The sequence below is a fragment of the Spermophilus citellus genome (assembly GCF_964194105.1).
Source record: "Spermophilus citellus genome assembly, chromosome: 3".
In the NCBI taxonomy this organism is placed as follows: domain Eukaryota; kingdom Metazoa; phylum Chordata; class Mammalia; order Rodentia; family Sciuridae; genus Spermophilus; species Spermophilus citellus.
The window spans coordinates 199,300,046-199,326,246 of record NC_138184.1 but is presented as its reverse complement, the minus strand read 5'-3'; the positions used below and the strand labels follow the sequence as shown (position 1 = coordinate 199,326,246).

Below are 26,201 nucleotides of genomic sequence, written 5' to 3'. Positions count from 1 at the left end.
CTTGTACACTCTTAACTTATTTATTTTTGGATATTATATAGTTTTTGTTTGTCATTTTGACTGATAGATTGTCTTTGATTGAAATTTATAGTTGTCATTGCTTGTGTAGGTTGACTTATATACGACAACACTATTGAAATTCTAGTGTTTTATCTCTTGATTCTATTGTTTTATTTCTAAGAAAATGATCCTGTCACCACAAATAATGAGTGTTCTATATCTTCCTATACAATATTTATGGTTCTTAATCATTCTCTTGTTTTACAGCTTTGGCCAGGACTTCTGATCCTATGTAAAACAACAGTCAGGATGAGAATCCTGTCTTACTCCCAGTCTTAATGGGAATACTTAGGCATTTTGTGAACTTTCTGCTGCACTTGATCACTTTTTTTCCTTAAACTAAGTAGAGTGGTTTCTGCCACCTGAAACTGAAACCTCTTAGCTATAAAATGAATGTAGAATGAGAATGTTCCTATGGTGATAGCATCAAAGATAAAAAACAGCATAGCACCAAGTATATCCCATATCCTAAAATTAGTTGAAATCATTTGTAGGCAAATATTGCACTCATTATGCAAAGCTCCTGAGAGAGTTCAGCTACCTCCAATCATAAGGCTAGTATCACCAACCTAAATCTCTGACAATATGCAGAAAGACTGGGGAAGGAAAGAGAAGGAACCATCAAACTAAGTCATTGTTTGCATGGTGAAGTTCTTCTCAAGCCTAATAAAGAGGCTCAGGACAAAGCAATCACATGAAAGATGGGACTGTTCACAAGAAGGGGAAGTTGGTTTGGATGACTGTCCAGGCAAGAGGACTATTGATAAACATGGTGCCTCCTCCTCAGAAGGAAACAGAGGATGATAATGAGGCAACCTACACTCCTATCCTTTGGCAAGACGAGGTAAGTTGCCTAATCTAGGTGAAACCCAAGCTTTCGTCTTGCCAGGCTCTCTTCTGAAATGGTAACACATGAGTGAGAGGAACTCAATGCCTCAAGAGTGAGAGTGAGTCAGGGGCAAAGTGTACAAGAGGTTAACTGGAGCTGGGTCTTCCATTGGCATCTCAGGAAGCATCCAGGTTAGTAGCCAATTGGTTTTAGCTACAGAAAAATCAATGAAAGGTTGCAACCATGTGTCCATTAGCTAAAGGCTTCTGTCTTTTCTCCTCTGTACTGCTCCAACTCTGAAAAAGCTAAAACCATAAAGTATATCAGAAATTACTTTTTTTCCCCATAGCCTCATGTAATTTTAATTTTGAGTCCCCATACTGAGTGGCTGCAGAAATCAATTTATAAGACAATTCCACAGTTCCCTGCCAATCCTTAGAGTTTTGTCTAAATCCTAGGAGGCTTTGTGGAGCTGTAGCTTCATAGGAGACATTTGATCCTTGTTGTTACCATCTAATTTCCTGTCTTCACTCTAATCAAATGCCTACCCATCTTTGCCCTGATAGGAAGTCCTTTATAGATCCTAGTTCTCTCTCTGCTAATACCCGTTTCCCTATTGGGCACATGGAAACTTGCTTGCTTCTGTGCCAATCTGAGTGCAGGTAATGTTGTGATGCTTTTTCAGAGCTTCTCTGCCATGCCAAGTGAACTATACTGGCATTTCTTATCTGCTTTAGCACTGGACTAGTCACAGGGGAACCCCAGGACTTTGTTACTTCCCCAAGTACTGCCCAAGGAAGGACATAGTGACTTTCAGAAATCAGATCCCTCAAACTTCTGGGGAGATTTTTTTATCACCCAGATTTTCCTAACTGGGGAGAAGGCAGGGCAGAGTCAATTGACAGGAACCCACCAATATCTCAATTCTCTTAGTCCTCTCAGTGCTCATACTCTACATTCTGTCCTAATCTGGTAAGCTATGTAATTTAGTGGGTGTGAGGATAAGGGACAAAAACAAACAAATAAACATTATTGTATATATGCCCTTAATTTCTATTTTTTCTGTGTCCCCTGGTGGCTATGATTTTGAAACTTAAAATATTATGACTCACTATAATATTATGCTGGGCCATTCCTCTCTTAATGAAAACTACAAAGTCTTACCATCTACTCTGCTACAAAATTTTTCAGCAAAACTTATGTCTAGCTGAGCAATGTTCTTTAGGATATAAAGAGGTCTCCACAACTCCCCATTCCCAGGGGAGGAGAAAAAAACATCAACCAACCACCTGCTTAATAAGGAGCTTGAGTGCACTGATTCTCTTTAATGATTTGTCAAAGGTTGTCTTGGTTTTTGTTTTGTAAACAAGAAAAGGGATGCTTGTGTTTACTGTTATCAAACTAAGGTTTGGGCTGGGGATGTGGCTCAAGTGGTAGCGCGCTAGCCTGGCATGCGTGCGGCCCGGGTTCGATCCTCAGCACCACATACAAACAAAGATGTTGTGTCCACCGAGAACTAAAAAAATAAATAAATATTAAAAATTCTCTCTCTCTCTCTCTCCTCTCTCACTCTCTCTTTAAAAAAAAATTCTCTCTCTCTCTCTCTCTCTCTCTCTTTCTCTCCTCTCTCTTTAAAAACAAAAAACAAAACAAAAAAAAAAAACTAAGGTTGGATTGGTTCTTAAGATAGGACTTTAGATCAGAGATGTTAGTGCCAAGTCCGTAGGAGGATGCTTAATAAGTGTTTATTGAATTAACCTGTAGAGCAAGCTGAGAGCAGTGGAAAACAAGTGCCCTGAGATCTCATCTCATGGTTCAGAGTTAAGCAGCTCAGGAACACTTGAAATACAGGTATCGGCACAAATAGTGACCTCATACAGGTAAATACATTACCCCTGTCCTTTCCCTAAGGTAGCCAGTGAGGCTTTGCTCTGTCAGATTTCCCAGAATCGGATTCCCTGTGTGTCTACTGGGGAGAATGCATGTTCAAGCAGGGCCTTGGGTAGTCTCATGATGCAGTTCTTGCTTTTTGCTGTAGACTGGGACACTTGAGTAGTATTTGGTGCCACACACAATTGGAGGAAGAGAACAGGAATTATAAATGCTTGAACATTAGCTTCTCTCCTGATCTGGACTGCAGGAGACTCAGAATATCATAGCTTGTAGGAGGCAATTGTGTTACACAGATCCTAAGGGGCTATAAATGAGCTGGAGCCCTCCATGGCCACAGCCCATGCATTTTACTGTAGAATGATATTGGGGATGCTTGAAGAAGAGTGGAGCAGTCTGACTTCTAGCTGGACTGTCATTAAGGTGGCTTGAGATTTGGTGGATGTTATGTAATCAACCTCTGTTCTTTCACCTCTAGCCATAAGAAAAGCAAGGCACACCTTTGATGGTATGTATTATTTGTTTACAGTTCAACTTATTATATAATGGCAGGTTTACTTTCATCAAACATGTAGATCCTTTAGAATACCTGCAATTTAGAGTACACAGTAGAGAGCTTTGTGAAACACTGTGCCTATGAGAATTTTTCCATGGTATACAGAAGCCACTGAGGTCCCTTGAAGCACAGAGCCATTATTGGCATAGATGGTGCTCACCCTGGGCTGATCAGACAAAACATTCTGGATGCGTAGTACCTGTCAAGACAAGATCACTCATTAGCATATTATATGGGCAAATGGTTATCTAGTGATATTTTCTTTTCCAAATATACCAGGAAAATTTTTTTTTCAGAAATTAATAGGCTCAAATCTGTATATATTAAATAATCTTCCATCTTCTGACAATAGCATTAATGTCCTAAGAATATCTAGGCAAAAAAATGGATTGCTTATCTGACATTAGCCAAATTATTCAATAGAGAGCTTGAAAAATTGTGGTAGTTTAGTCGTCCCCTATAGAAGGAGGTTAGACCCAGCGAACACTCTTATCTAACTTGCAAGTGGGCAGTGATTTTCCTTCTGTTGGGGAGGGTCTTGCCTTTGATCCTAAAGCATGAGGAAGAGAACATGGGACAAAACAGAAAAGGAAACCCCAGTCGGCCACCGAAGTCAATCTGGTATGGGGGTGGTAGGTGGTAGTCATCATGGCTGGACCCCTTCACATCTCCCAGGTGGCTAGGGAGCACAAAGAACACAGACTACTTTGGAATCCCACCTAATATATTAGTGACTAGTGCTGTTATTGATCCGCAGGGTGAACATCCTTAACTTTGCTAATCAGTAAATAAATAAGCACTCAGGTTTCCAAACAGCCTGGATAAAGTTCATTTAAGCAGAACATGACAGAAACTAAAGGAAAACAATCAGAAATTTGTGAGTGAAGAGTCTACATAGATACCTCCTGTTAAAACAGAGTTTAGGGTTTTGTTTTGTTTCATCTTAAGGAAGATCCTGCAACTTCATCTCAAGTTTATTACACAGCACTCACTCAAGCTTGGATTTTTCACAGAAAAAAAAAAGGGGGCTCTACTGAAAGGAAAGGGTGTCAGCAACTGTGAAGAAATAAACCTTATCTAAAATAAACAAGTGCTCAAACTTGAAAACAGATATGGGAAAAAAGATCCTCCTTCCCAATCATTCTATGGATTCTATTTGCACTTCCTTAAGGCAAATGTTGTGGCTGGACTTTTGTCACAAAGTTATTTATATCTGTCACTTGGGCGGGAGTGGCACGGGCACAGGACACACACCTGAAATAAAGATAGCTTGCTAGCTCAGTGTAAGGATTCTTCAGATTTGAAGCTCAGGCTGGAATTTAGTTTCTTTTTATATTTCTTGGTGCTTCCTTCCCCCCCCCCAGTTGTTTTATTTTATTTATAATTTTTAATTTTTTGTATTTTCTCCATGTTTTTTTATTGCTACATTATAGTTGTATCTTGGTGCTCTTTTTAAGAAGCAGTGATTAATGTTTTAATTTAAAAGAAAACAATTTTAGCTGAAAAACAGCAATATTCTTTAGCAGAAGTAATTGTATGGTCTAATTTACCCACTGGGCCAATTACCAGGCTAGGATTTAAATCTCAGTTTCCTAACACCCCAAACCTGTATTCAAATGTTGTATCTTTCTCCAAACCATACCTTCTCAATGAGGTCAATTCTGATCTCTGTATTTAATATTCTTAACAGTGGTCTACCTCATGCTTTGAATATAGTCCTTGCTGCTCTGCCACTGAGACTTATTTTAAAATGGACATTTCCCTCCCCCATTTTCTCTCTTTCCCAAACTAGCAAGTGAATTTCAACCCTCTTCCCTCTACCATCAGGGAATACCTGGAATGTAGCCTTTGAATCACCTCTTTAAAAATTCTCTGTCCCCTTTGATGAGCAGAATCACAACCTCTGGGACTAGAGTTCCCTGTGTTTCTCATTTGCTAGCAAAGCAAAAAATCTTTTTCCTTTTTCTCAAAACTGTGTCCTGGTTATTGGATTGGCATCAACCCAGGCCTTGTTCACAGAAATCCTATCAAACTCAGTGCCTTTAAAATGAGACATCCTTTGACATGATTGTATCTACAAGCAAAAAATTCATTTAATTTTGAGACTTTCATTTAAACACTCTTATTTCAGTCTCATGTAAAGGAGTCTGAAAGAAGATACTTCCATACTCATCTCTCTCTTTGCCTAAACAGAGGACCTTTTCAGAGCCCACCTTTTGGTTGGAAACACTATACAGCAATTTGGATCTATATGAATAATTAAGCTCATGTTTTCTCATTACTCCCAGCAGCAAATCAAACCCTTGCAAGGATGAAATACGTTGCCTGGCATTGATGTTATATTGGTACCTGGTGATGTGAAAGGACTATTCTGCCCAAATCTCTACACTTTTCATTTGTAGAATTTGTTCAGTTTTGGAACATCAAGTATGACCCACATCACCTCAATAAATTGTTCATTCTTGCAACTTTACCTGTGAGCTCAATGAAATATAAGCACTTACTTCTGACCCTGGGGGATCCTCAGGGTTATAGTTCAGCAACTTCATGGCATTAGGATGGCATCCTGCCAAAATATCTCCAGTGTCAGGATCAACAGTTAAGTTATCCACCAAGGTGCCCAACTGTATTACCTATCAACAAAGAAGAAGTTGTGGAGACAATTTTCAGTGTCATTCCTATTCTCCCCACCTCCCACAAGTTCTTCCTGAAACTTGAACCTGGCATTGGCTTTGCTATTTCACTTTCAAAGCAAAAGCACAGTCTCACCAGCATTGCTCTAAAATAGTCATAGATGCTTCAGTCAAGGAGCACACACCTGGGTGGAGTGTGAGGGTTAAGCATGCCATGTTGTAGGGCAAGCTAGGGTATTTTACCTTCAGTTGAGTTAAATCCCAGTCATCATGCTTTTCCAGTATGTGAATGTTCTTATCTGTTACATCAGCTACATAGATATACCTTTAAAGAAAATAAAAATTTACATTTGAGCAAGTAGTAATGAGATATGACACTAACTCTTTTTTTGGAGAAGAGATGTAAACATTCACATTAGTTTGAAGTACCACTGAGATGCCTTTCTAAATTACAGTAAAAGAAGATGATGAAGTGGTATTTTTAATATTCTTGAAATGTTTTAAAACAGGCTTTGAATATGAAATAACAAAACTGGTGTTTTAGATGATATATGGGCTCAATTTTCATTCTGAAGAGTTGCAATTTTTTCCTTACCTCAAGTAGAGGTTAAAGGACCTCTTATAAGACTACAGAAAGACCAGTGCTTGAAAAAAGTCTCAGGTGACCATGAAGCTCAATCATAATTTTTTTTGAAAGTGAAAAAATACTTAGAGGTATTTTTCCACTAAAATCATCTCTGTTTATTATCTCAAATTTATATCTTCTTATATTCTTGTTACTTCTCTTTTTTAAAGTCTTCAGTTGTGGGGGCTGGGGATGTAGTTCAGTGAAAAAGCACCCCTGGTTTCAATCCCCCAGTACCACAGGGAGAGAGAGAGAGAGAGAGAGAGAGAGAGAGAGAGAGAGAGAGAGAGAGAGAGAAACCACTTCATTTTAAAAATGCTTATAAAGAGTGTTTCCTCATAAAATTTCATGCTGCTTAAATTAGTCATTGAACAGTCCACTGTTGTTAATCAGTAATCCCGAAAATTACATAATCATAATGCCCAATCTAAGGTGGACCTTCTTCTCTAATGAGAGCTTTTGGGTAACTGGACATAGTATTAATGGTTAAATACCTTCTAGCCTCATCAGGGACAGGAGTATTGCACACTTACTCTGCTTTACAGTGTATTAAAAAGTATATTTCTAAAGCCATGTAAGAATTTGGAACAAGAAGGAGTCTTTTTTTTTTTTTAATGCTACTCCTCCTCTAGTAAGAGAGAACTTGAAGCACAAGAAATATGGTTTGCTTGAGATTACACATTAGTGTGTACCCTGGCTACACCTGATCCCTCCATTCATACACTAAATCTTCAAGCCTGAAGAAACAATTTCCTCTTAAGGGAAGAAATTTGGCAAAATGTCAAGGGCAAAGGGTAGAAAAATTATAAGAGTGCATACTTATGGTCTAGTGAGGCTGTGATTCCATTGGCAGAATTAAATCCTTTGGCTACCACTTTGACCTCTTTGGGGCTGTAGAAAATAACATGAGTCCAGTGCAGATCCAAGATCATCTCCAAAAGTGCCAAGAAGAAGGTGGTGAAATAGTGGTCTCTGGTGGCATAGAATTGTTCTGGCCCAAGAACCACAATATCATTCACACTAAAAAGAGAAACAAAAAAAAGGTGGAGGGATGCATGGAGTACTTGAATATCCTGATTATTGCTGAAATTGCTAATATCAACAAAGATCAATATGTTCCTCAGTTTCAAAAAGTAGACATGAATTACTATGGATTACAAGAATCTCACAAAAAGTACATGATTTTGCATTGCCATGATAGTTTTTTTTAAGCCATTTATTATTTTCTCACCATACCTTCCATTTCTTTTGGTAAAAAGAAAGAAAATATACAAATAAACTTCAAACTCCAAACTCTATTGACTTATAAGTGTGGATAATGATTATCTGTAGCAGCAATAATTGTCATGGTTCTGCTCCTTTAGGAATTAGACTTCTTTGCATCCCTTGAAGTTAGGCACAGACATATGACTTGCTTTGGCCAATGAAATGAAATATGTGTGGCTTCCAGATGGAAGACTTTGGGAGCCAGTGGGTGATCCATTATGTTTCCATAGTAATGAGCAATTTTTCTGATGATAGAGAATTGTGATCCTCCTACAGTCCTAAATAAGAACAGTATGAAACTGAGTCCCTTAATCAGCAACATTGGGTACGAAGCATGAGGAGTTAGGAAACAAAAATAAAACAAAACTATGTGGTTTTGAGCCTAAGTTTTTCTTCCTGTTATCATATCCCAACAGAATCCATCTTGGTCTTTATATTTTTCCCTGAATAGAATGAGTTGCAGGTGATATTCCTTCTTTTGACCTGCAATATCATTAAAATTCTTAACTGGAGCAAGCCTTATGCTTATAACCAGTAAAGATGGTAAAACCATTTCCATTTTGGAAAAAGAAAAAAAAATAGTGACTTGAAAAAAAAAAGAAAGATTAAAGATTTTTAGATTAAATTTTAGGACAGGAAATTTGGGAGGAATTGAGAAATTCTTTGAGGTTTTGAAGTATAATAACTTTTCCAAGGTCATTAGGCTTTTCATCTTTTATGTCTCAGCTTACAGGGTCCTTCTTCCAAAAACCCTTGTCTGACACCATAAATTATGTTAACATCTTACCTGACACCATAAATTAAATTCCTTCACAATTTGTTTCCATAGCTCTCTGTTCTGCCCCTTTTACTTACTTGGTCTGTGTGGGTATCAGGGTACTTCTCATACTCCTCTTTACCTGCCTTGTTCCAGCAGCAGAGCTCTACTTCAACCAGTTCTGTGTGGGATCTTACAGGTTCCCCACAGGGACAGCCTAACTACCTCATGCCTATTGTGGGCCTCTTGCCTCCCACTTCTGGCCTTCCAACATGACATCAGAGCATAGGATATCACCCGACTAGACTTGCATATGCACAACAGGGAAGGTCATGGAGGTAAAACCCCTTAAACCTATGACTAATGGGAGATGAGGTGGGTGGATAAGCTCTTTCCTTTCTAATCTTTGCCAGATTGTTCTAAAATGAGGCTTATGTTGCTTACTAGAGATAAGCCTATCTTTTCAAGCAGTCCATTGTATTTAGCAGAGGCTGGATTGAAAATGGATTTGCTACAGTTCTCCCCATATATAAGTTTCCCAGTGCTGTCATGACAAGGTACTACCCAACTGGATGGCTTAAGACAACAGAAATCTTTGCCTCACATTTCTGGAGGTTAGGAGTCTGTAATCCAGGTGCTGGCAGAGCCATGTTCCCACTGAAGTTTCTATGGAATGATCTTTTTCTGCTGACTTCAGCTTCTGGTAGTCCCTGTCATTCCTTGTGTATCTGTCTTCTTCCAAGGATACCAAGAGTACACCCTACTCCAGTATGACTTCACCTTTAATTGCATCTGCAATGACTCTACCTCCATATTCTGCAATCCAGTGGATTAGGATTTCAACCTATCTCTTTTACTGAACATGATTCAGCTCATAACATTCCCCCTGTCTTGCTTCAGGTGGGTCTTTGACATGTGCATCCTGGAATTGAGCTCCCTAATAAAGTGGTCACATACCAGGTTTTTTTCTTCAGGCTGTGCTTTCTTGAACTCTTCCTGTGAGTTCATTTGCTATTGCATTTGATCCTTACAATCCACAAATTAGATAAATCAGGTCAATGAGAGAATTCTCATCTTATTAAGAAAATTGAATCACCAACTAAGTTCCTTGTCCACAGTTTCCCAGGGACCCTGTGAAAGTCCTGGTCCACTGTGGCTCAGAACCTTGCCCAATGCATTATGGGAAAAGTTTAATAATCTCAACTTCTCTAACTTCTTCTGGCCTCCACTTTTATTGCCTTCAAATTCCATAGGGAGAAATTCACAATTGATGTTGAGAAAAGGAGCAAAGGAGAGGAAAGTTCTTCCTTTCCTTTCCTTGTTCTTCTGTCTCATGGAGAAGTCAACCTTTATTATTTTAAAACCAGTCCTTTAGCACTGAACCTATTTTACATAAGAAAAATTCTTCATTGTTTTGTAGCACACTTGAAATAGGTAGCCCATCCACAAAAAAAAAAAAAAAAAAAAAAACAAAACAAAAACAAAACAAAAAAAAAAAACACCTATTTTTCTCAATGTAATGAGAAAGACATTCATTGCTGCAATTGAAAACTTTGCTTTGAATTCAGATGGATCTAGATTTGCACCATGGTTATGACAGCTTTAAATTGTATAACTTGAGAAAGTTACCTATCCCAAAACTTCTTCAAGACTATACTCAGTTTCCTCATGCCTATTACTAAAAGCTATTAAGCTGTTGAGAGAATTAAATTAAATCATGTCTGGTACACAGTCAACTCTTAATAGATATAATTTTATAAGTGCCTATGAGCTTTTCTCAAATTCTACTTGAAAGCTCTGATTGAACAAAGAAATGGCCCATCTGAAGGTTGGTTATAACACCCAGTGGGTGAGGCTCACGGAATGCAACCTACCCAGACAACTGGAGAAGGGAGTAGGTGTTTAAAGAGAGCACAATGGAAGGTATTGAGTTGCTGTGGTAAAGAGGATGGAATTAGAGCTGGGAATCTAATTGAGCACCTTTATGGGATTAAAATTCTTTCAAAAAGTTGGAAAATATAGGGATATTCAATACTGAACACAGCAATTTCTAGCGAGGTGCTGGGCAGTGTCACCATGGGAATCTTAAGAGAGCTTTAGAAAAAAATGCTACAAAACAAAAGTTTAAGAAATCCTGCAGAATCAAAGAAAACAAAGCATACGGCGGAGGTACAAAATAAATAGAAGTATACAATACTTTAATTCTATACCTCTTGAGAAGTTCATGCTTTATGGTTTTCAGGTGTATGAGAGAACGTTGTTGTTCTTCAAATTTGAATATCTCCACAGTGGACTTCATGTGGGGATGATTCACAACGTAGAGATACACCGTGTGGTCTAAATGGGAAAAAAAGCATAATTTTCCAAGAGGTTTTCCTCTATTGCAACCATTATTTGACTTGTTTTAAAACTTGGTCACCTCTGAGGGTTTTTGTTTTAAGTTGGGGTCTTTCTATGTTGCCAGGCTGGTCTTGAACTTCCAGCCTCAAGTGAGCCTCCTGCCTCAATGTTCCTCATAGCTGGGACTTCAGGCATGTACCACTGTGCCTGCTGCAAGGTTTTTCTTCATGATCTTGTTTTTGGGCCTCACAGTATCTGATTAGTAATTAACACAAATACTAGAATCTCTACTTTTTTTTTTGTTATTTTTGATTTTGGAAATGAAGCTCAGATAAGGAGTGACTCAGCAATTTCACCATCATCAAGTGGCAGAGCCTATCACAGATATTTGTGCAATGATCTCTTGAGCCTCACATGTATATACTAACAAGAAGGTACAGAATGACAATGGTGCATAAACATGGATGTGGTTTCTCCAGGTGACCCTTCAATAAGTGAGTGCAAGAAACAGAACTTTACTGAGAAATTTCTATGTGTGTGGCAATTGTTTATGGTACGATGCAAGTTCAAGAAATGTTGGGGCAGTGTAAACACCTTCAAATAAGCAACATTTCCCATCTAGACAATGACCTTCTGTTACAAGTCAACTACCTGAGGTTGCAATAACAACATTTAGTTAACCCAATGGACATGGAATGTAAATATGAAAGTCAAAGAAAAACTAGCCTATTCCAGGTATTACCAACCTCAAGAATGTTAGCCTACCTGTTTTCACTTTGGAATGTATAAATGAGGGTAGAAAGCTGACCTCAAAGAGCACTGTTATCTGACCGTCAGGAGCTCTAAGTCTGATGAGCTCTGGAGTTTTAGAAGGACTGGCTCCATTCTCCCATTACAGGACCTGTTATGTGTTCATCTTCCCTATTCCCTTCCTCAATGCAGTTTCCAGTCACATGATGGAGCAAGTCTAAACCTGAGATGCAAAGTTAATACTCAGGGTCCCTGAAACAAGTTGGGCTCTCTTATGCAAATTAAGGAAAGGTGCTCCCTCACAGGTGAATCTTTTGGTCTGACCCAGATGTGTTTCAAGACTTGGCAAACAGAACATGGATTGGATTTCAACCCCCAAACAATCTTTGGTTGAATCTTTGAACCAGACTCTCTTGTTGGACAGAATTATGAATAACTATTCATGCTGTCTTGGTTTTACCCCTTTTAGCATCTCTACTTGAGCCCTCTTTCCATATGAGTTATGCTTAGTGAGGATACTTTTGTTCTCTCTCTCCTCATTTCATCCCTAGTTCTATGTATAACATTTTGGTCATATGAATTAAATACAAAATTAAGGTAGGGGACTAATAAATAATATAGGCTGTTAATCATAACATACTTAACTTCTGGAAAACTGATTATATAACTGAGAGTTAATCTATTCACTGGTCTCATAACAAAACAAAACACCCCTTCCCCCCTCTTTCTCCCCAAAACCCAACCTCTAACACCATCCTATGCAGTAAAGTAGCTCCAGGCTAAGTTCACTTAAGACATCTTCTCCCATGAAATCTCTCATGAAACATCTTATATGTAGCACAGTATCAGGCAAAAGTGTTATGGTTTTTGGATTATTTAAATAGAGCTTGATGCCCTAATTCACCCCAGTAAGATACAGGATTATGTATGATTAAAACTGGTCCCCAGTTTTCGATCTGCCAGTTACTAACAATAGAAATGAAGTCGCACTTCATTGCTCTTCTCTCAATTCCATTTTATCCATCTATAAAATTGAGTATTAATATCTGCTCTACCTGTCCTGCAGGATCCATTCATTTATTCTTCTAACACATATTCACCGAGTACCTGCTGTACATCAGATAATGTGCCAGAAATCCAACAATGAACAAGTAACCTGTGTATTTGTGGTGGTGGTGATTATAATTTAAAGAAAACAAGGAAAGACAAAGATAAACTAAAGACAAAGAACAGGGCTGGGGATGTGGCTCAAGCAGTAGCGCGCTGGCCTGGCATGCGTGCAGCCCAGGGTTCGATCCTCAGCACCACATACCAACAAAGATGTTGTGTCCGCCGAGAACTAAAAATAAATATTAAAAAAAAAAAATTCTCTCTCTCTCTCTCTCTCTCTCCTCTCTCACTCTCTCTTTAAAAAAAAAAAAAGACAAAGAACACTAGAGTGCCTTCATTTATAGTGTTGAAGCCAGATTTAAAGTTAGGCAGTCAGTGTAGTTAGGTAAATCGGGTCTAATACCGAGTGAAATCTAAAATGGAGGCCATGCTGAGAATGACTCAGGGAAAACAGGACAACTCATGGAATGTTAATGAAGTCCCGAAAAGGCCCTAGGCCAAAGTCCACCTCAAAGAAACAGCCCCCAACAGATTTGGAGATAGCCCATCCCAGAGAAGTGATAAGCCCATCCCAAAAGTCCTTCCTGCCCGTTTGACCCACCTGTGTCCTAACCCTTCCCACCTACATTCCATCACCAAAACTATAAAAAGGGGAAACAACCGCACTTCCACGGATTCCACCTCTTGGGTGCCCTTCTTCCTCCAGGAGAAGTCTTTTCTGCTGTCCTTTAATAAACTTCTAATTTCTACTCTGACCTTGCCTCGGCGTGCTTCTTTGGTGTTATTCTTCAACATCGGGGAAGCAAGAACTCACCGGTCTACAGCGGTAACAGTGTCACCCACTCAAGAGTGACTATTAAGCTTGGATCTGAAGATGCGAAGAGGTTTCTACAGAGCAATAGCAGGAGAGGGAAAGAAAGTGTCTTTGTTGTTGTTGTTTACATTAGTGATCATTTTGATGACCTTTGAGAAGAAATATGATAGGTATGCAACCTGAACCAAGATGGTGGAAAGGCTTCTCTGGGAAGGCAATATAAGCTGAGACCTGAATGATGAAAAGGAAAAAAGCCGGAAGTGCTGAAAAGACATTCCTGGCAAAGGGAACAGCAGATGAAAAGACCCTAAGGCATGGATATGACTAAAAGAAATTCAGCTTGGCTGGTCCAGAGAACCTGGGGACAGTGGTATCCAGTGAAGATGGAGAGCACACAGATGCCAGAATGTGTAGAGGAAGCACCCAGGAACCCAGATTGTTCTGGAGATTTGGGATTTATCCTCAGAGTAATGAAAGCAATATGGAGAGTTTTAAAAAGGGAGTGACAATCACATTTGTATAGAAATAAGTCTTGCTAAATGGATCAAGGAGGTACAAGAAGAAAGGTACAGAAATGGAGTCAATGCAAAAATCCAGGGAAGTCAAGTTCAGGGCTTAGACTGGACTGATGCAGCAGGATGGGGAGAGGTGGGCAGATTGCAGAGATATTTGAAAGGCACATCAGCCAGAACATTATAATGAATTGACTGAATGGGTCAGAGAAAGACAGAGTGTCAAGGTTGGGCCCAGGATCTTATTTTTAAAAATAAACTAGAATAGATGAAAATGCTTTGTAAACTATAAAGCAATGCAAAACTGTTGGGCACAATTATCTTTTAAAGAAAGGCTTGTTAATCAAGTAAAAAGTATACAGAAGATTTCAGGGATTATTTAGCCTACTTACTAGCCTAGTGTTCAAACATTTTAGAGGTCTCCGTTTATTTGAAAATGAACAAATTTAGTCTGGGTTGTGGCTCAGTGGTAGAGCACTTGCCTAGCACATGTGAGGCACTGGGTTCGATTCTCAGCACCACATTAAAAAATAAATAAATAAAAATTTAAAAAATGAACAAATTTATGTTAGTGTAGACCAAAGGAATTGAACAAAGATACGTTGAATGCTGAGGGCCATTGCCAAGTAGGAATGACGCATCAAAATTTCCTTGCCAGCATACCCCATGTTGCTTAGAGGACATTCGCTGTATGCTTTAGTAAGGTGACCTTGCTCAAGGACCAGGGCGGATCCGGGTTTAGAGCTGATCAGGTTTTAGGGAGTATCCCGTCCTTGGGTTTAGGGAAGTTCCAGGTTTAAGGTGTACCCTGCGGGGGGGGGGGGGGGGGGGTGGGGGCGTGGGGGGGGTGGGGGGGTGGGGGGGTGGGGGGGGGTGGGGGGGGTGGGGGGGGGTGGGGGGGGTGGGGGGGAATAGGGCATATCCTGCTGCCTCAGGCACTCCGGATCCTTGAGTTCCCGTTCAGTTCTCGTGAGATTCAGAAAGTATTGGAAAAGAAAGCCTCGTGGAGTAGGTGAATTGGGCGGTGGCAGAACTGGGATTTCCCCAGAACGTGTGTGGAGGCCGGTGTGAGTTCGGGAATAAAGAATTGCTGTTTGAATCTACAAGGTGTGTGGTGGCTCGTGATTCTGTGCCCAGCCAAGACTGCGGCAGTTGAATGAGTGTGTAGAAACAATCTTTGATCATTCTTTTTTATTCATTAAAATCACCCTCAGCAAATTTCCACTTAGCAATTCATTGGAACTCCAGTAGATATTTGGAAAAATGTTTTTTAAAAATTCTGAATTATAACTCTTCAATTTGGTCTTCTCTTCATGCAGACACTATTAGTGATTTATTTTTTGTGTGTGGGGGGAACAGGGATTAAACTCAGGGGCACTCAACCACTGAGCCACATCCCCAGCCCAATTTTGTATTTTATTAGAGACAGGGTCTCACTGAGTTGCTTAGCGCCTCACTGTTGCTGAGGCTGTCTTTGAACTTTTGATCCTCCTGTCTCAGCCTCCTGAGCTGCTGGGATTACGGGCATATGCCACCGTGCCCTGCTTGCTAGTGATGTTTCACCATTCTTTTTTCTATCGATTAATGGAAACACACATACATAAAATTTAAATTAGTTTGAATTATGAACTATGAACAAGTCAAATATAATATTGAAGAATGCTATTTTTAAAGTATCACAATGTTTTAACTATGCTGTGTTTTTATAATTATAATTCCCATATCATTAGATTTGGTCTTTTAAAATGTAAAATTGAGTGTGTTTTAGTACATTCACAGAATTGTGCAACTGTAATCACTATCTATTTCTAGAACATTTTTTATTACCCAAAAAGAAACCACATACCCATTAGCTGTCACTCCCTATTCCCCACTCCCCTTGCCTCCTCCAACCACAATGTAGTTTCTGTCTCTATGAAGTTGCCTATTCCGCTGGGATTGTAGGCATGCACCACTGTGCCAGCTGGGTACAAGTTTTTGTGTGGATGTTTCCACTTCTCTTAGGCACACACTGAGGAGCAGAGCTGCTGAATGGTAACTCTATGTTTAACATTTTGAGGAACTGCTAGATTGCTTTCCAAAGTGGCTGCACCAGCAAAGTCCCAGTTTCTCCACAGCCTTTCCCATACCTGTTATTGAAGTTCTTTTTATTATTATTATTATCATCATTGAAGTGGTTGTGAAGAAGTAATTCATTTTAATTTGCATTTCCTGAGTGACTTAGATGGTGGATATCTTTTTACATGCTTACTGGACATTTGCATAGCTTGTTAGGAGAAATGTCTTCAGATCTCTGTTCTGTCCATTTTTTTTTTTTAACAGAGCTTCCTTCATGTTAAGCATGTGTTGTACCACTGAAGTACATACCCATCACTTCTTATTTTATTTTGAGACAGGATCTTGCTTAGTTACCTAAGTTGGCCTCAAATTTGCCATCCTCTTGCCTCAGTTTCCCAGATAACTGGGAGTATAAATGGGCACCACTGCACCCGGCTCTGACCACAATTAAATTGTGTTGTCTTTTCGTTGTTGAGTTGGAAAATTATGTATTCTGGATACAAGATTTTCTTCAGATATATTATTTTGCAAATATTATTTTTCATTCTTTTCACTTTTTCACTCTCTTGATAGTATTTCTTTTTTTGCTCAAAATAAATAATTTAATGTTTTCTGAGAACATCATAGATATTATTACTACTTCCATGCCTCTATTCACACCCTTTTCTCTAACTTCTCAAATATTTCCTTTATACAGTCCTTTTTCTGAGAAGCCACCCTCAGCCACAAACTATCAGTTAAAAGCTCTTATTTAATCCAAAATGTGTCAAATGCCATTTTATATATAGAAAATAATGAATCACTATTGAAACTCTAATGAATATTATAACTTACCCAATATTTATTTTCAGTTTTATTTATTAACTTGCTAAATGTTAATTATTTAAGAGAAAAAAATCTTGATGGTGTTTTTGAGGCACAAAGGTTTTTAATTTTCATGAGTCCAATTTATCTATTCTTTATTTTATGTCTTTTTAATGCCACACAATTGTTTTCAAAAGGGATTCAGTTTATGTGTTAGATTTCTGAGTACAGTATACAGACAGGTCATGGTAGTCAGATAAGTAAAGAAGTGGATAGGTGAGAGAGTCAAGGACCGGAGCCCTAATACTAGTCTTTCTTCTTTAATGCACTGTTTAAAAATGTTTTTGTACACATTTAGACTTTTACAAATATTGTATAGCATTTGCCCTTTTCTTTAACATGAATGTAGGTAATGAATCATTTCTAATTCCTTAATTTCTCCTCATCCTTAATCATTCAGGCTTTACCTTTGTCGATGAAGGTACTGATCCCATGTGGATTAAAAAATTTTTCGTCAAATCCATCACTGATTTTCAGTGCTTGTGCCCTTGGGTTTTGCTCATTCAGATCCATCAAGTAGATTTTTCCTGACGCATCTGGTGCCAAATCTGGCATGCTTGGATATTTTAATCCCTTTTAAAAATAGAGAATAGGTATGCACACATAAACATATTAAAATAACATTTTCATGTGGAAGCTAAAAATCTCAAAGCCAAACAAAAATTTTCAGAGTTCTACATTCATTTAGATTTCTGGGGTTTTCAACATGGTCAGCTCTTGCCATTATCTGATCTGGGGGTTACCAATGACATCTCAGCATTGGCCATGGATATGGGAAGAACTGTGTTCAAGATAAGGAAACATTTTTAATTTAGAAAGGGTAGGACACAAATTATAATGCAAAAGGCCAGACTGCTTTGTTTTGTGCATGTCCCTTGGCAAGCCTACTGCTTAGTTTCCTCATTTATAGAGGAAATTGAAATTTGTGGTTGCTAAATATTCCTTATTCCTCTTTATTTTGAATGGATAGTGTTATCTCCTACTCTTCTAAAAAGACAACACCACTTTTTCCCAATTTCATACTTTTTCTCTCAGTTTCTTTAGTTTTACTCATTCTCTTCTTTTCTCCCTCTTTTCTCAAGGAAGAAGCCTCCTTCTTCTGTTGTTACATTGACATCTTCCACCTATTTGCTTGTTCCCTGTTCTCTAGGGCCTGTCTTTAGAAATCATGACTTCTCTCTTTCTCTTGCTGTATTACTCATTTTTCACCAATAGCTTCTTCTTTGGCCTGAAAAAAAAATTCCCATATTTCTCTTTCCTTGAAACAAATCTCCTAAATTTACTCCAAATACATGTTTATTTCTCTTCCCTTCACCATCAAATTTTTCAGAAACATCACCTGATTTGCTCCAATCCTCAATTCCCTGAAATCAGCATTCTGCTCCTGCCAGCTGTAAAAATGTCTCCATGAAGTTCTACCAATGGTCTCCAAAATATTTTACTTGACAGCCCTTCTATCTTTCCTTCCTTGCATCTCTGAGGTACTTGACACTATATGTCAAAAAGTCAAATAGAGTTTAGAGATAGGAATACTGCTTCCATTCCTCCTCCCTTGGATTTCTTCCTCCTTCTGTCCTCTTCCATCTCTTTTCCCTTCTTGCTCTCATTCATAAGATTTCAGGTATCTCCTCTGCACTAATGACTTTCAAATGCATGTTTACCTGTAACCTGTCTTTTTGGTGCTCTAGCTTATGTTCCCAAATACCATGTAAGGGCAGCTCAAAATCAATTTGTCAAAACCCAAGTAAATATCCTCCTGTTAAATTCTTTCTCTCATGGATATTTATTCTTCTCTTACGGACATCACCATTCTTACAATATCAGGCATTCATAACATTCGATCTTCAAGTCTATTCTATCTCCAGAGCCAATTGTCTCCAGGCCTAGTAGCTCCTAGAATGGGAGCACTGGAAGAGGAAGAGCATGAACATCTAGTCTCATACGTCCCCTTTCACCTGAGGAAAATGAAGTGCAGAGAAAGAATTTGCCTAAATCATCCTGATCATTCACTGTGCTGCCTTTTTCTGCCAGGAAGAAAACTTCTGCCTCTTTCTGCAGGAGGAAAAAATTGAGAGTGGAGAATATTTCTCAGGAAGATACCTCAAGTACACCTCTGTAAATACCTTGGTAGCCTGGAGACAGACAAGGGCACTGCCAACTCAGGGAAGGACTAGGTGCTCTAGAAATGGAAATGATGTGATGGAGTCAAAGGTGAGGCATTGTAAACAAACTCAGCCTGAATTAAGTGTAACAATGAATAAAACCCTTCTGATAAAAGGCCTTACACCATGTTTTCTGTTTAAGTTAGGTGAGAATTAGTGGCAGCAGTCCTACTGTGTGCTAGTGATGAAAGGTAACTCTTTGCATACCATAAACCCATGGAAATGGTGACAATCATCTGGAGATGCAGGCAGCTTGTTTTCCCACAATAGACTACAGGTATGTGTGGACAATCATCGAAATCCTCCACTATTCTCATTAACCACCCCATGCATTCAGGAAAATTCAAGTACCCACCTATGCCAGGGGGTGTGTTAGGTGCTGGGCATGTCAATGACCACTGCAAAGTCCCAGTTCTATGAAACTTGAAGTCTAGTGATGCAGCAACAGGCAAGTACATCAGTATGTAAGGCATATGAGAGCATTAGAGTTCAGAGGACATGGAGGGCTATAGAAGAGACACTCATCCAGCAAGGGAGTGCTATGGAAGACTTTCCTGAGGAGGTAGTGTGTCACCACAGTGAGGTCCACAAACAGGAGTTAGCTGGCAAAGTGTGAAGGAGAGTAATCTTGCCGGCAAAGAGAAGCATGCCAAGTCCCAAGTCAGGGAAGAAAATATCTTGTTTGGCACCTCTGAATAGACTAAAAATATCAACTGTGCAAAATTACTCCCTAAATCTGTAGCTTCCAAACATCTGGGATGACAAGAAGGGGTGAAAAGGAGAGACCAACAAGAACAAGGTCTTGAATGTGTTACAGCACAGAAAGATTAGAAATAACCAGAGCATGATCCTTAGCCTCTAAGAATAAGTTATTTGTTAGTGTGGAAAAAGAGACTCATTATTCAGAACTTCATGTTAACATTCCTCATGTAATATTTGAGATGAAAATATCTTCTTTCTGCCCAGTAATAATTTTGAAGCTTCCTTACAGTGAAAACAGAAAAAAAAAATACAGACAATATGATTGATGCATGTACATTCCATGTATGTATTTTTTTTTTAAAGAGAGAGTGAGAGAGGGGAGAGAGAGAGAGAGAGAATTTTTAATATTTATTTTTTAGTTCTCGGCGGACACAACATCTTTGTTGGTATGTGGTGCTGAGGATCGAACCCGGGTCGCATGCATGCCAGGCGAGCGCGCTACCGCTTGAGCCACAACCCCAGCCCCATCCATGTATGTGTTATATATCAAAATTCATTCTGCTGTCATGTATGACTAAAAAATAAATAAATAAATAAAATTTTTTTTAAAAATGAAAAAAAGAATACAGGAGTAATAACAAACATTATTTCCTAGTAGCAAAGAAATTTCCTAGCTACAGAATCATTATTTTTGAAGGTCTGTTTGGCAAAACACTAAAAATTCAGCTTGACAATAGGAAATTTAGGTCAACAAAGTAAAATCTTTTCTTTTTTGATTTTGGAAGAAAAATAAAGAAATAAAATCCCAACCATAAATGCCACCACCAGCAGTTTAAAATCCAAATGAGACCTCCCCTGTACTTTACCATGCATAATTCAGAATTTAGAATTTCAGGACATGGTTACATAGGTGCCTCGTTTTTGTCCAAATATGTTTAGATTTAAAATTCATGTTCTCTTGTGATATTTTTAATGGCCAAATGGAATATCAGACATTTAATTCTAGCAATAAAAATTCATTCACATTAAAAATATGATAAATCCACTTATTCAAAATCTTAAACCCAATTCCAATATGTACAAGTGCATGATAATCTTAAAACCCATTCCAATTTAACAAATACATGATAATTTTCAACATTTCACAAGGAAACAATGGTTTTGTTTATTGATTTTCAGTCGCTGGCATAATTTCGAGATCATTCCAAACTCAGAACAGTGGTATTAGAAACAAAATGTAGGTTCTTCTCTACTTCTGTTTGAATGACGTGGAAAGAATAGCAAAGACTCTAAGATGAAAAGTGCTCAGGGTTTTGAACTGAGTTAACGTTCAATCCACTAACACAGAGCTCTAAACATAAGCAAGCAAAAAGAATACGAGTTCGTGAGAAGATGACTACCGGAAACAGACCCAATCCATCAGGGCAATGATGGAGACGGTCAGCAACAGGACAGATCTGAAGATCAGCCTGGGAATCAAATGGAAATCAATATACATTTATTGAGATCGTAGTGAGTGTGCAGCTGACCACAGGGAACTGCCCTGCATGGGGCAGTCAAAGCTGGGCATTCCTGTGGTGTTCTAATTAGCCCTCCAGATTCCTATTTGGGCTTTTTTAGTTGACTTGTCTACCCAGAGGCGGGATGAGAGTATGGGGTCCATCTGGCAGCCCTCGCTGACAACATTAATGCACTGTCTATACAACTATTGATGTGAGCATCAGAACAGCCTGGATATACTCACATTGGAGATAAAAGCCAGCCCACTAGGAAGTATATCAATATCTTCAGAGCCATTTTCTGTAAAGAAAAGAAAAGAAAAGAAAAAAATCAGAAAGATGCATATATGAAGGTTTAAAAATAAATCTCTTAGTCCAAACCTTGAATGTCTTTTAGAAAGTACACTGACTTTTCAACCATTTACTTGGGAAACTCTAATATAGTTTTAACTTGCAGGAATCCCACAGGCATGCTACTGTAGAAGAACGCCTGAGTCAGACTCCTCAAATACTATTCTTTTTTTAGAATTCATTTTCAAGATAAAAGGTAAATAACTAGAAAATAAATTTCTATCTTAGATTTATCTTTGAAATAACAATTTTCAGGCTATGTCCTGAGAGATTCGGCTTTATTCCACATAGAAGGCTTGTCTACAGACTGAATGATAAAATCTGGAAAGTCATAATTGAGAAGTTCTCTATGGGCCTCTCTCTGAAGCATTCCTCCTCTTTGAGCTTGTTGAGCCCCCCCAAAATCTATCATTATACAGCATATTGAGAAATTACTAAATAATTGTTTTCTGTTATAAACAGCTATAGGTCTTAGGATAAACTATTGAGTAGAAATGAATTTGAAAGGATTTAATCAGATAGCTCATTGAGAACTGCTCTTGAGCATTTTTTTCCCCCCATGGAAAGAAGCATATAAGATAGAAATTTTGGTTGAGAACAAGATGAAAAAGGGGATGGCATGGTTTATGGTAAGGAGATAGATTTACTCAAGACCTGGTCCTAAGCAAGCAGGACTGATACAGAAGGCAATAGGCATCTAGGTTGGTGAACTATATTCTACAAATATCAGAATCAATGTGTACCATGGGCATATGTTCTTCTTAAAAGCGTGAGGTACACCCTCTTCCACTAAGAGATAAGATCTATCATCTCTCCCCTGGAGCCTAGGCAGACCTTTGTAACTGCCCTGACAAACAAAATGAAGCAAATATAATGCCATATCCAAGGCCAAGTGTCCTAGCCGTAGCTGCCCAAGGTCATACACACTCATGGTCTTTCTGTATCTGTATGTCTATCAATTCTATCTCTTTCTCTCCCAAGGCATCTTGGGATCCCTGAACTGAAATATAGGAAATATGTTTATTCTAAAGCTACAGAGGAAAGAATGCAGAGAAACCACACAAGGTAGAGAGAGAGAGATACCACAGGAGCCTTAGAGGACTCCTGTTCCCAGCTCTTGAGTTGCCTTCGTAGATGCAAATGGAGCAGGTGAAATGTCCCCATCAAGTCCTGTCCAAACTGCAATCACAGGGCTGGGGTATAGCTCAGGGAGCACCCTGGGGTTAATTCCTAATTTTTTTTTTTTTAAAAAGAGTCAATTTTAAAAATCACAGATTATTTACTTTTCTAGGGTTTCTTCGGCATCATCACATACCCCTACTTGGTTTGTTTTACCTTAATCTCCTCCCCACCTCTTTCCTAAGTATCCAGGATCTTTGATTCTTTCTCATGGCAGATCACACATGCTATTTGCATGGTTCACTCCAGCCCCATGGCTTCAACTTCCACCCACCACATGCTCTTGGTTCTCTGATCTCTACATCTAGTTCATCAAGTCCATCAAGTCCAAACCATTCTGTAAAGTTCTGTGGTCATTTGTATGTTGAATATTTCTGGGGTTTCTTTTCTTTTCTTTTCTTTTTTCTTTTTTATTCAACAGGTTTCAAAATTATTTTGAATAAGTTCCATTTACTGTTTTTTGTTGTTGTTGCTTGTTTTGTTGTTGTTGCTTGTTGTTGAGCACAGGAAGTTGGTGCTTTGCATTCAGAAGTATAAAAGAACTACCAGTTCATCAACTACCACCCTCCTTAGCTCTGCCTATGCTGCATCTGCACGATGGGCCCAGTTCCTATGAGCAACAGGGGCTCCTGTGGGAGTAAGAGCCCCAGAACAGTCTCCTCTGAGTTCTCCCCACACACTCATTAATCTGCACACAACCATCATTAAAACCCCACTGCTAAGCCAAGAAAATCTGTCTTATGAACAGTAGGGTACCCACTGTTTTCTAAGCTATCAATCCTACCACGACTTGGCATGATCTTTAATCTTCTTCATGTCTTTACTCATTTCCTATAGGCACCCCGAGAAAGGGTCACAGCAGAATTTATCATCACTTAGTTTTATAATTATTATTCCTCTGTTTGGAGAGAATGTTATGATAGCTGGCTAAGAAAACAAATGGAATAACATATAGAGTAACAGCAAATCTTGGAGACGGGAGGCTACAGAGGAGAAAAAAAAGATGGAAGGGAAGATGGGAGGCCCCAAATTAAAGGCTGCCCACTCAGCCCTAAGAAAGCTTGTTATTTTTCAAGTGAACCTTTGATCAGATGCCAAGGACAGTCAAGTTACTTCCTGATTAAAATAATCCTTGACCTTCAAAGCCATGACGCAAAAAGATCAACAGTACAAAAAGAACTATGGGGTATACTTTCTGGAGGAAGAAATATTTCACCTTTCAGTCTTTCCTCCAATAAAGAATATTAGGGAAGGAAAACAAAAAAGGAAGAGTTTCTCCCATATATAAAATTAACCTCCAAAGTCTAGTCTTGAAAAAACACATATTAGTACTTCCTTGAGCTCTGTTATTCCTGTCTACATTCTACCTAAAGTCCATCAATAGTTCTCCACCACTTCATAAAACCTACATCAAAGAATTTTGTAACATTTCTGTTACAAAATGTGTTGTGAGTCAATAAGACAGAATCGGGTCTCAGCTGGGCATGGAGGCACACGTCTAAGATCCCAGCGGCTGAGGAGGTTGAGGTAGGAGGATTGCCAGTTTAAAGCCCAGCCTCGGCATTGTAGGGAGGCCCTAAGCACCTCAGAGAGACCCTGTCTCAAAATATAAAAAAAGGGATGGGGATGTGGCTCAGTGGTTAAGCACCCCTGGGTGCAATTCCCCAGTCAGCATATATTTAGTAATATTCCAGCTACTGGTATGTTCTGTTTTCTTCTGCTGCAACATTTTCTTGGAGCTTCTGTTACAAAATGTGTTGTGGGTCACTAAGACACGTAGCGTCACACGATATTGAGTATGAAGCCACAGAAGAAAACCATCTGATTCCCACTTTAGGTCTGTCACCTTCTAGTTCTGGACTTTTGGGCGAGTAACCTAATTCTCCCAGGTGTCCATTTACTATTCTGTACAGCGTACACAGCAGCACCTACACTACAGATGAGTGATGAGGATTCCACGGAGTGCATTTAGGCTCCAAGCCTTTGATGAGCCAGCTTTTTAGTTGTAGATGTATATGGGTATTGTCCTAGTGACAAATGACCCATGGTCAGCCTAACTTGTTTATTTCTTCAAATATAACATGTAAATATATACAGTAGATATAAGAAGCAGCACCACGTTATTATTATTTTTTTCTGCTGCTTCTACCCAGCTTCCAATTATTTTCTCATTTTCTTCAAATATTTGGAATATTAACTCCAGTTTTAGTTTCTGGAATTTGGTAGAGTTTTAGAATCTAAAAGTCGGACCAGACCTTAGCAATCATCTAGTCTAATTATCCCATTAAATAACTCGGCAGGCTGCTGTCTTTTGAGAGATTTATGTGCAGTAAGTATGATTATTATTCCTCAAGACAGTAAACAAGTATGTAAATGTCACATTTCTTTGTTCTTCAAATACAATTAAATCTAACTCTGATCCTCTATTTCAAGAAGCTGATGGGAAACTGAATGTGAGGCATTACTGGGTCTCTGGTAGGATTGTGCAATGATCCTTGGTGATGGTTCTTAAAATCAAGCAGAAAATTTGCTCGCTGCCAGGACTATGATTTAGATTTAGACAATTCTGCCACTTGCATGCTGTGCACAGTGTCTTTGGTCTAGGCTCCCTAAGGATACTTTGTATCCCTCCTTCTGAGGTCCTGAGCCTCTCCAGAATGCTGTCAGACAGTGGGGTAGGAGTCGCTGCTACTCAAGAAAGCCACATATTTTCATCCCTTTTCATCAGAACCCTTCAGAGGCTCAGGTTCTCAAAATCAAACATCAGCCAGGGGTTTGTCTTTCATTCTGCCTTTTGGCTGGCAAAACCAACCACTTCTAAGACGGGGAAGAACAAGGTCCCGATGACTCCTTTATAGAAATTCAGTGGGAAGAGAAGTAGAAAACCAAAACCAAAAGAATCCCCTTTTTTTGTTTATTTTTGTTTTTTTAAAAATACATATAGCAAGAAAAATAAAATACAAATTCATATCAGAAAATAAACTTTCCTGTCACATACCAATAAATAAGTCACAGTCCTTGACCTTAGGGGTTTGCAAGCCGAGAGTGAAAGCGAGTATTTGTTTTGTAGTGTTAGCTACAAAATAATGCATGTGGTAGATGCTGTGAATGAATCAGAGTCTCTGAGGGCTGTGAGAGCTCAGAGGAAAGACATGAGTAGCTGATTTCAGGCAGCAGAGACGAAGGCTTTCATTACTAAAGGTGAAGTAGCGATGAACACGTTCCCAGGGAGGTGAGCAGATTC

At 38.9% G+C, this 26,201-nt stretch overlaps 1 protein-coding gene across 1 annotated transcript in view; it reads right to left on the bottom strand.

Annotated features, from left to right (window-relative positions):
* Nucleotides 1-2,615: 2,615 nt before the first annotated feature.
* Nucleotides 2,616-26,201, bottom strand: part of PON3 (paraoxonase 3) — a 27,234-nt gene continuing 3,648 nt past the window's right edge. Inside the window, exons 3-9 of the mRNA XM_081285794.1 lie at nucleotides 21,673-21,728; nucleotides 17,472-17,637; nucleotides 10,827-10,953; nucleotides 7,413-7,613; nucleotides 6,212-6,293; nucleotides 5,840-5,968; nucleotides 2,616-3,534 (exon numbers count right to left, since the gene is read on the bottom strand). Of these exons, the coding sequence (XP_081141920.1) occupies nucleotides 3,376-3,534; nucleotides 5,840-5,968; nucleotides 6,212-6,293; nucleotides 7,413-7,613; nucleotides 10,827-10,953; nucleotides 17,472-17,637; nucleotides 21,673-21,728 (920 nt within the window). The 3' untranslated portion in view covers nucleotides 2,616-3,375. The remainder of the gene's footprint in view (nucleotides 3,535-5,839; nucleotides 5,969-6,211; nucleotides 6,294-7,412; nucleotides 7,614-10,826; nucleotides 10,954-17,471; nucleotides 17,638-21,672; nucleotides 21,729-26,201) is intronic.